This window comes from Oncorhynchus keta, chromosome 32, assembly GCF_023373465.1.
Source record: "Oncorhynchus keta strain PuntledgeMale-10-30-2019 chromosome 32, Oket_V2, whole genome shotgun sequence".
NCBI lineage: Eukaryota > Metazoa > Chordata > Actinopteri > Salmoniformes > Salmonidae > Oncorhynchus > Oncorhynchus keta.
Genome location: NC_068452.1, coordinates 20,337,883 through 20,347,337, shown reverse-complemented (window position 1 = coordinate 20,347,337; position 9,455 = coordinate 20,337,883). Strand labels below are relative to the sequence as shown.

General features: G+C 44.4%; 1 protein-coding gene across 2 annotated transcripts; it reads left to right on the top strand.

Moving 5' to 3' along the window:
- The first annotated feature begins 1,519 nt into the window (after positions 1-1,519).
- LOC118365249 (tRNA N(3)-methylcytidine methyltransferase METTL2-like) lies at positions 1,520-9,449 on the top strand. Of its 2 annotated transcripts, none has more exons than XM_052490840.1 (9): positions 1,520-1,779; positions 2,285-2,373; positions 5,433-5,707; positions 7,542-7,591; positions 7,735-7,852; positions 7,935-8,074; positions 8,188-8,294; positions 8,490-8,555; positions 8,910-9,449. In XM_052490840.1, exons 1-9 carry the CDS (start codon positions 1,625-1,627, stop codon positions 9,071-9,073), a joined length of 1,164 nt encoding a protein of 387 aa, XP_052346800.1. In that variant the 5' UTR covers positions 1,520-1,624; the 3' UTR covers positions 9,074-9,449. The 2 variants fall into 2 exon arrangements, with proteins under 2 accessions (XP_052346800.1, XP_052346801.1); XM_052490841.1 differs by having other exon boundaries at positions 1,526-1,779; positions 7,792-7,852.
- The last annotated feature ends 6 nt before the right edge of the window (positions 9,450-9,455 follow it).

The following is a 9,455-nucleotide window of genomic DNA, read 5'->3' as shown; positions in this document are numbered from 1 at the left end:
AAATTCAATGTTTCCTCAAATCATTTTATTATATGTATTTATGATACCTAAAAGGGGTCCTTAAATTCTACATCAGATAGCTAAATTATCCTTGGTATGACCATCTTAAAACAATTCCACATGTTAGCTGAGTAGAGGAACATCCCAATGATTTCCAGAGGGGCAGGTGCGAAGTCTTATTTCTCTTCTAAAAGATTTGGTTGGCGGAGCGCATCCAATTTTTATGGGCATAAACCACCACCTACTGTACTGGTGTGTGAGGCCATTCACGGCCTACCTACATTACATTTTTTGATACAATAATACAAAATTGGGGAAAAGGAAAATTACCCTGCCAACTATTAGCCCTCTCTCTCTCTCAAGAAAAAAACACACTACCCCATTCCACTTTTTAACCCTGTCTAATCCTGCTCCTGTCCAACGGTCGGGGAGAACAGAACACTATACCTCTCAACACCACCTGTAAAACCACATTCCTTCATCTCATGCCCTCCTGCACACTTCTCACATCTAGGAATCTCCCCTCCTACATACTGCTGCAACATACCCATATGCTTGACACCTAAAACAGTGTAGTATTTTCAGGGACAAAATCTCTCCCGGGATACCTTACACTTCCTAACTTGACCTTGTCGGGCAAAGACTCTACTCAGCAGGACAGACCATGTCTTCTCCATTTCCCCACGCTCTCCACCGGGTCTGCGTCGCAACAAACGGCGGGTGTCACAGACACCGCAAATATTCCATTTCAACTGATCCTCCTCAACACAATGCCATCCCTGTTATCACTCCTTTCAACTCCACCCTGCTCAAGAGAGCGAAGCAAGTCAAATGTCTTGTCCCTAACTCCCTCTGGACCGAAGAAACACAATAAATCATCACTATTCCACTCAGAGTTACTTTCAACAGTCCCCAACCTCTTCTCCATCCAACCTGACACCACATATGGATTAGCCAAAATGCAAGGATCGATTCCCCTCCACAAATCTCCGTCCCACTGGGACAGAATCATCCTTTTTATCCTCGGGATGCTCGGCGATCCTCACCGCAGGTACAACACCCATAAACTCGCCAGGTTCCACCTCTGAGCTACTATAGGACGTATCCCTCTTTTTGCGCTTGGCACCAACCTCCCTCACCACACCGCTGCCCTCTACACTCAGTTGCAACTACACTCAGCTTCTTCTCGGTGGTCATCACTGCACCTGCCACCACAATGAATTCACCCTCACCTTCCTACTCTAGCTCTTCTAAAAGTTCTGTGCAAATCTCAATTCATTACTCCCTCTAAACATAATCCCCCTTTCCCTTATCCACCATATTCTCCTTCGCCAGATCTTCCAGAAGGTGTGTGCAATCCCACACTCCATATTTATTCATACGCTGCACTTTTTTCCTTGCCCGCCATCATCTTTCATCCTACCTCCTTTCATCCCCATGTGGGGTTCTCACCAGCAGCCACGTTCTCGATCATAATGCCCAATGTAGGGCTATGGCGCGCTCAACTGGTGTAATAGAGTACTCACAGGCAATGCTGATTTACGGACTATAGTGGGATATCTCGTTGACAATGTAGTCTTTGCTTCAACTTCTCTGGACATTCCTTCCGGTGCGTCAATTCAACATGGCAGCGCCCGTTACTGTGGGAGGGATCGTGGAGCAAAACATCACTGAAACGGAACAAATATTACCAGAATCCACATCTGGAGAACTGAAAAGGCCTCAGTTCGGAACCCGTTTCCTGACAGACCCACGTCAAGTTTTTCAACACAACGCATGGTTCGTATTTGAGCATGCATACTACTGGTGGTAGTACACACATGAATAGCCCTTAATCATGTCTCTCAGTTACACGAGTCATTGGATGAAGTTTTCTTTTGTACATGTGCATTTTGTTTAGAGCCCCACGGCTTGGTCTGAACATAAACATGCATCGCTTGCGGTACGGCTTTGGAAGCACAAAGACCTTACATTTCATATCAGCGAGAAATCAGAACAAGGTTAAATTGATACACATGTTTTTATATAGGGCTAGGGTTCCCACACGGCCATATTTCCATGTTACAGCGCCTGTTTGGCAAAACAGATGAACTATCTACATCTTCTATCACCTTTTTGTACATTTGCTTTTCAACAGAACATGTAAGGTCCTTGGACTGTAAGGAGTAACTTTAGGCTTCATTAGTCTATTATTGGGCTAACATATGGACATAACAGAACTAGGCATGGGGTAGCATGTCTTCCTCTTGGTTTCTAGTGGTGTTGGTGTCCCATTCACTTTCAGGGACAATGTGGAGTGGACAGAGGAGCAAGAGGCAGCTGCCAAGAAGAAGGTCCAGGAAAACAGTCAGCCCCTCCCTCAAGAGAAGCAAGGTTGGTTCTGAACCAGAATCTGGGCTTACAGGAGATGTCCCCCTTTAAGCCGAGAAGCACCCATTCACCAGCATTTCAAGCTTAATAATGTCAAAATACATGTGGAACTTACCAAAGACAGGAGTTTCACTGAGCAACTATCATCATTGCTGCCATCCCAGACAGTATGTACTTCCAAAAAAGGTCAAAATAAAATTGACATGCATCTGAAAAAGAATCTACCTCATTACTGCCAACAGAGATCTGTATATAATGTCTCGACTGACTGATCCACAAATGACATAAGTAACGACCCATTATTATTTGAACATCAGTCAGTCAGTCACAATTTACCCATGATACATTGCAGTTTTAATGCTCTCGAACATGGCCAATGCCTTTTCTGGAAATAATCTAAATCTACCTCTTCTGCACCTTCTGCAATATTAGTAACATAATTCAAATACACTAAAGAAAGCCTTGAAATATGCAATCACTAAAGACGTACCCTATATTGTCTACTTAATCTATTATTGCATTCCGTGTAGCATGGGTGAAACAACAGGTTATGAGGTTCATACACTGTTGTAGGTGATAAAATCAATTCCCTTTCCTGCTGCTGGATCAGCCAATCTGTGCGTGGCATCAGAGAGGAAGAGGCGAAGCGAGAGGTTTCAAATCAGTCCAAATATAAGCCCAATACGTTTCTATGGGCTTATTTTGGACCTAAGCTTGTCTACTGTTTTCCCGGCTTTGGGACAACAACTCCCATTGTTAGGGCGGAGACATGAGCATCATATACACATCTCTGGTGGCAGTAATGAGATGGATTTGGCACATGAGCACTTGCTCAAAAACAAGGTTATTTCCATATAAGGCGTTTTTTCAGTTGTTTGTCACTTTTTATTTAGACAATTTCTGGGTAGGGCAGTAAAGACGATAGCTGCTCAGTGAAACTCCTTTGGTAAGTGCCAAATGTATATTGACATTAGAAGGGATACTTTGGGATTTTGGCAATGACATCTCTTTATCTACTTCCCCAGAGTCAAATGAACTAATGAATACCATTTTTATGAAGTTAGAGAGAGTTTTGCGAGCCAATGCTATCTGGCGTAAGCACCATGACTGGAAGTCTATGGTATCTACTAGCATGCTAGCAGTTACCAAAGAATTCTAGTCATTGCGCAAACGCTAGTTATCAACTTCCTTCAAACTGCACTCAGAGACATAAAAATGGTATCCAAGAGTGCATCTGACTCTGGCAAAGTAGATCCTGAAGTATCCCTTTAAGCTTAAAAAGCTGCTGAATGGCTGCTTGAAGGAGAATGTCTCGTGTAAGCCCAAATTTTAGTTCAGGTTGGTTCATTGCACCCCGTTAATCCTTGAGAGCAGGTGGGTGGTGTTGAGGGGTGGGTGTTTCCCAATTGTGGGAACAGTTTCACCAACTGAGAGTATGGTATCAATTATTTCAGCGCTAGATGCTGATAAGTGATAAAACAAAGAACCATACATAGGCCTGCTAGACACATACTTTTGTATATATAGTGCATGTGGACACCCCTTCAAATGAGTGGATTCGGCTATTTCAGCCACATCCGTTGCTGACAGGTGTATAAAATCGAGCACACCGCCATGCAATCTCCATAGACAAACATTGGCAGTAGAATGGCCATACTGAAGAGCTCAGTGACTTTCAATGTGGCACCTTTCCAACAAGTCAGTTCGTCAAATTCCTGCCCTGCTAGAGCTGCCCTGGTCAACTGTAAGTGCTTTTATTGTGAAGTGGAAACGTCTAGGAGCAACAACAGCTCAGCCACAAAGTGATAGACCACACAAGCTCACAGAACTGGACCGCTGAGTACTGAAGTGTCGTCCGGGTTAGAGGAGAGTTTGGCCGGTCGGGATGTCCTTGTACCATCGTGCTCATGCGGCTGCTTGTGGCGGGCTGACTTCGGTCACCAACTCTACGGTGTTTCCTCCGACACATTGGTGTGGCTGGCTTCCGGGTTAATCGAGCAGTGTGTCAAGAAGCAGTGCGGCTTGGCGGGGTCGTGTTTCGGGGAGGACGCACAGCTTTTGACCTTCGCCTCTCCCGAGTCCGTACGGGAGTTGCAACGATGGGACAAGACTGACTACCAATTGGATATCACAAAATTGTGGAGAAAAAATAAATATATAACCTCTCCTCGGTTGCAACACTCACTACCGAGTTCCAAACTGCCTCTGGAAGCAACTTTGGCACAATAGCTGTTTGTCAGGAGCTTCATGAAATGGGTTTCCATGGCCTAGCAACCGCACAGATCACTGTGCAATGCCAAGCGTTGGCTGGAGTGTTGGAAAGCTCCCTGTCATTGGACTCTGGAGCAGTGGAAATGCATTCGCTGGAGTGAAGAATCATGCTTCACCATCTGGCAGTCCGACGGACTAATCTGGGTTTGGCGGATGCCAGAAGAATGCTACCTTCCCGAAAGCATAGGGCCAACTGTAAAGTTTGGTGGAAGAGGAATAATGGTCTGGAGCTGTTTCTCATGGTTCAGGCTAGGCACCTTAATTCTAGTGAAGGAAAATCATAAATGCTACAACATACAATTACATTCTAGATGATTCTGTGCTTCCAAATGTGTGGCAACAGTTTGGGGAAGGCCCTTTCCTGTTTCAGCATGACAATACCCCTTGCACAAAGTGAGGTCCATACAGAAATGTTTTGTCAACATCGGTGTGGAAGAACTTGACTGGCCTGCACAGAGCCCTGACCTCAACCCTATCGTACACCTGTGGGATGAATTGGAATGCTGACTGCCAGCCAGGCCTAATCGCCCGACCTCACTATTGCTCTTGTGGCTGAATGGAAGCAAGTCCACGCAGCAATGTTCCAACATCTAGTGGAAAGCCTCCCCAGAAGAGTGGAGGCTGTTATAGCAGCAAAGCTGGGAACCAACTCCATATTAAATGCCGATGGTTTTGGAACGAGATTTTCAACAAGCAGGTGTCCACATACTTTTTGTCATGTAGTGTTAGTACCAGAGCAAGATATAGTATATGTAGTAGTCAATTTGCATCTCTTCCACTCATTTCAACAGAGGACTTTGACTGCCGGGCGAACGAGTACTGGAATGAATTCTACACCATCCATGAGAATCGCTTCTTCAAAGACCGCCACTGGCTCTTCACAGAGTTCCCTGAGCTGGCCCCACAGTGTCGCCTCAACCGGGACTCCTGTATTGGGGACGATAGAGCTGAGAAGAGTGAACCACATGGTCTCGAACAGAGCCAGGGCCAAAGCAGTGAAGTCACCCCCCTGGCCCATGTAGATGGTGACTACCCTGGATCCAGTGCCATGTATCGCATACTGGAGGTGAGGAATATTGTATCATAGTATGACTGCAGTATATGTTAGCTTGAGTGCCAGTCTGTGTTATGCCAACTCATGGTCACTCATTGTAATGTCAGACATGTTTGCCGTGAGAATGAGCAATAGAGTTGGCAAGAGCACAAACAGATATGGTTCCAGCTAAGTACAGTGCCTTGCGAAAGTATTCGCCCCCCTTGAACTTTGCGACCTTTTGCCACATTTCAGGCTTCAAACATAAAGATATAAAACTGTATTTTTTAGTGATGAATCAACAACAAGTGGGACACAATCATGAGGTGGAACGACATTTATTGGATATTTCAAACTTTTTTAACAAATCAAAAACCGAAAAATTGGGCGTGCAAAATTATTCAGCCCCTTTACTTTCAGTGCAGCAAACTCTCTCCAGAAGTTCAGTGAGGATCTCTGAATGATCTAATGTTGACCTAAATGACTAATGATGATAAATACAATCCACCTGTGTGTAATCAAGTCCCCGTATAAATGCACCTGCACTGTGATAGTCTCAGAGGTCCGTTAAAAGCGCAGAGAGCATCATGAAGAACAAGGAACACACCAGGCAGGTCCGAGATACTATTGTGAAGAAGTTTACAGCCGGATTTGGATACAAAAAGATTTCCCAAGCTTTAAAAATCCCAAAGAGCACTGTGCAAGCGATAATATTGAAATGGAAGGAGTATCAGACCACTGCAAATCTACCAAGACCTGGCCGTCCCTCTAAACTTTCAGCTCATACAAGGAGAAGACTGATCAGAGATGCAGCCAAGAGGCCCATGATCACTCTGGATGAACTGCTGAGATCTACAGCTGAGGTGGGAGACTCTGTCCATAGGACAACAATCAGTCGTATATTGCACAAATCTGGCCTTTATGGAAGAGTGGCAAGAAGAAAGCCATTTCTTAAAGATATCCATAAAAAGTGTTGTTTAAAGTTTGCCACAAGCCACCTGGGAGACACACCAAACATGTGGAAGAAGGTGCTCTGGTCAAATGAAACCAAAATTGAACTTTTTGGCAACAATGCAAAACGTTATGTTTGGCGTAAAAGCAACACAGCTCATCACCCTGAACACACCATCCCCACTGTCAAACATGGTGGTGGCAGCATCATGGTTTGGGCCTGCTTTTCTTCAGCAGGGACATGGAAGATGGTTAAAATTTATGGGAAGATGGATGGAGCCAAATACAGGACCATTCTGGAAGAAAACCTGATGGAGTCTGCAAAAGACCTGAGACTGGGACGGAGATTTGTCTTCCAACAAGACAATGATCCAAAACATAAAGCAAAATCTACAATGGAATGGTTCAAAAATAAACATATCCAGGCGTTAGAATGGCCAAGTCAAAGTCCAGACCTGAATCCAATCGAGAATCTGTGGAAAGAACTGAAAACTGCTGTTCATAAATGCTCTCCATCCAACCTCACTGAGCTCGAGCTGTTTTGCAAGGAGGAATGGTAAAAAATTGTGCAAAACTGATAGAGACACCCCAAGAGACTTAGAACTGATAGAGACACCCCAAGAGACTTACAGCTGTAATCGCAGCAAAAGGTGGCGCTACAAAGTATTAACTTAAGGGGGCTGAATAATTTTGCACGCCCAATTTTTCAGTTTTTGATTTGTTAAAAAAGTTTGAAATATCCAATAAATGTCATTCCACTTCATGATTGTGTCCCACTTGTTGTTGATTCTTCACAAAAAAATACAGTTGTAATAAGGTCGCAAAGTTCAAGGGGGCCGAATACTTTCGCAAGGCACTGTATATGTGGCCCTCAGGCATAAAGTAGGCTAACCTATGTCCTTGTTTGATTCAATAGGTTGGCTGTGGTGTTGGAAACACTGTCTTTCCCATTCTGAAGACCAACAAGTGAGTGGTGGTTGGGACCACGTGTATTGAGCAGTCCCATTATGCAGTATGCAGCCTGATCAGTTTGACGTTTTATACTAGCTACTACCCTCTTCGTGTGCACATGCTTTATATCTGCTAATTCAGATCTCAATATGTATTAGATGCAACCCTGTTCGCACCTCCATGTTCCATGACCCTGTCTTCTTTGTGTGGGACAGTGACCCTGGACTCTTTGTCTACTGCTGTGATTTCTCCAGCACCGCTGTAGAGCTGGTCAAGGTGAGATGGAGAAATGCTTGATAGGCGGTGTCATTAGTTGGCTGATAAATGGATTCATTCATCTTGTCCCTTTCACCACCAGGCTAATTCAGAGTATGACCCCGGGCGCTGCTATGCCTTTGTTCATGACCTGGGTGATGAGGGCGCTATTTACCCTTTCCCAGACGCCAGCCTGGATGTTATAGTGCTCATCTTCGTGCTCTCAGCCCTGCATCCGGACAAGTAAGACGCCCCTGTGTGACGTGTGTGTTTGAGTGTGGCAATAAGTAAGTGTGGGTGCGTGTGTGTGATAGGGAAAATTTAAGTGCAATCAAATCCCCCAAAAATTCTGTCAGGATGCAGGCCTCCATCAGCAGACTGGCTCGGCTGCTGAAGCCTGGAGGAGTGCTGCTGCTCAGGGACTATGGGCGCTATGACATGGCACAGCTACGCTTCAAGAAAGGTTAGTTACCATAGGCACTCATGCGTGGTACTGTGTGGAATCGAATCAGATTATATTGGTCACATACACATATTTAGCAGATGTTATTGTGGGTGTAGCGTAACGCTTGTGTGTATCGAAATGCTTGTAAATTGTGATTAGCAATATGTACATGTTTTGGGGAAAATATTGAATTATTGAATGTTCCTTTTTCAGGAAGGTGCTTGTCAGATAACTTTTATGTCCGTGGTGATGGAACACGAGTCTATTTCTTCACTCAAGGTAATAAATAAATCCAATCAAAAGGCTAGTATTTACTGCTTTTTAAACAGTGGTAATTTGCAAGTCTGTTTATTTTTAATTTTCAAAGTATATATTTGTATCTAAGCACCTGGGTGAACCCAGAGCTGTGCAGACAAATGGCTGAGGGAACCCAATAGCAAAACATGACTAAAGCTTTACACACACATCACCCCTCAATCCATCTCCATATTGTCCATCATTACAATGGTCTCATGGAGGTATCCCAATTCTATCCCTCCCTCCCAGGGGCTGCAGTCCCACATCTACCTCAGACACTAGACCCTTTCTGTTTTTTTTTTGTGTGTATAATATCTCCGTGACATCTCTCTCCAGATGAGCTACATGACTACTTCAGTGAAGCAGGTCTGGAGAAGGTCCAGAACATGGTGGACCGGCGGCTGCAGGTGAACAGAGGCAAGCAGCTGACCATGTACCGTGTCTGGATCCAATGCAAGTACCGCAAGCCTCATACCCAACCACCAGAGACACAGGAGTGAGCCAGGAACAGCAGAGAGAACACTGTGGCTTATCATTGAACTAGTGTCTGAGGTAGATGTGGGACTGCAACCCCTGGGAGGGATGGATAGAGTTGGAGATGGATTGAGGGGTGATGTGTGTGCAATGCATTAGACATGTTTTGCTATTGGGTTCCCTCAGCCATTTGTCTTCACAGCCCTGGCTCAGAAACGGCATATAGAAAAGGATGATGAGCTAATGAAACCCGAAAAAAGGTCTGGAAACCCAATGTTCTAATGTTTACATTCAACAGACTGTTTGCCATTTTTCATTGTTTTAGATTAATTGTGATGTATGAGTTAAAAACAATTTTTTACATTAACACTTTCAAGATGATTAAAAAACTGTGTAAACTCATCGTTG

What these genes read in the sequence shown, in the direction of transcription:
- LOC118365249 (XM_052490840.1), top strand. Translation starts at nt 1,625, where the DNA reads ATGGCAGCGCCCGTTACTGTGGGAGGGATCGTGGAGCAAAACATCACT. An exon ending in CCTCCCTCAAGAGAAGCAAG is followed by an intron (nt 2,374 to 5,432) that starts GTTGGTTCTGAA and finishes TCATTTCAACAG; the next exon opens with AGGACTTTGACTGCCGGGCG. An exon ending in AGTCTATTTCTTCACTCAAG is followed by an intron (nt 8,556 to 8,909) that starts GTAATAAATAAA and finishes ATCTCTCTCCAG; the next exon opens with ATGAGCTACATGACTACTTC.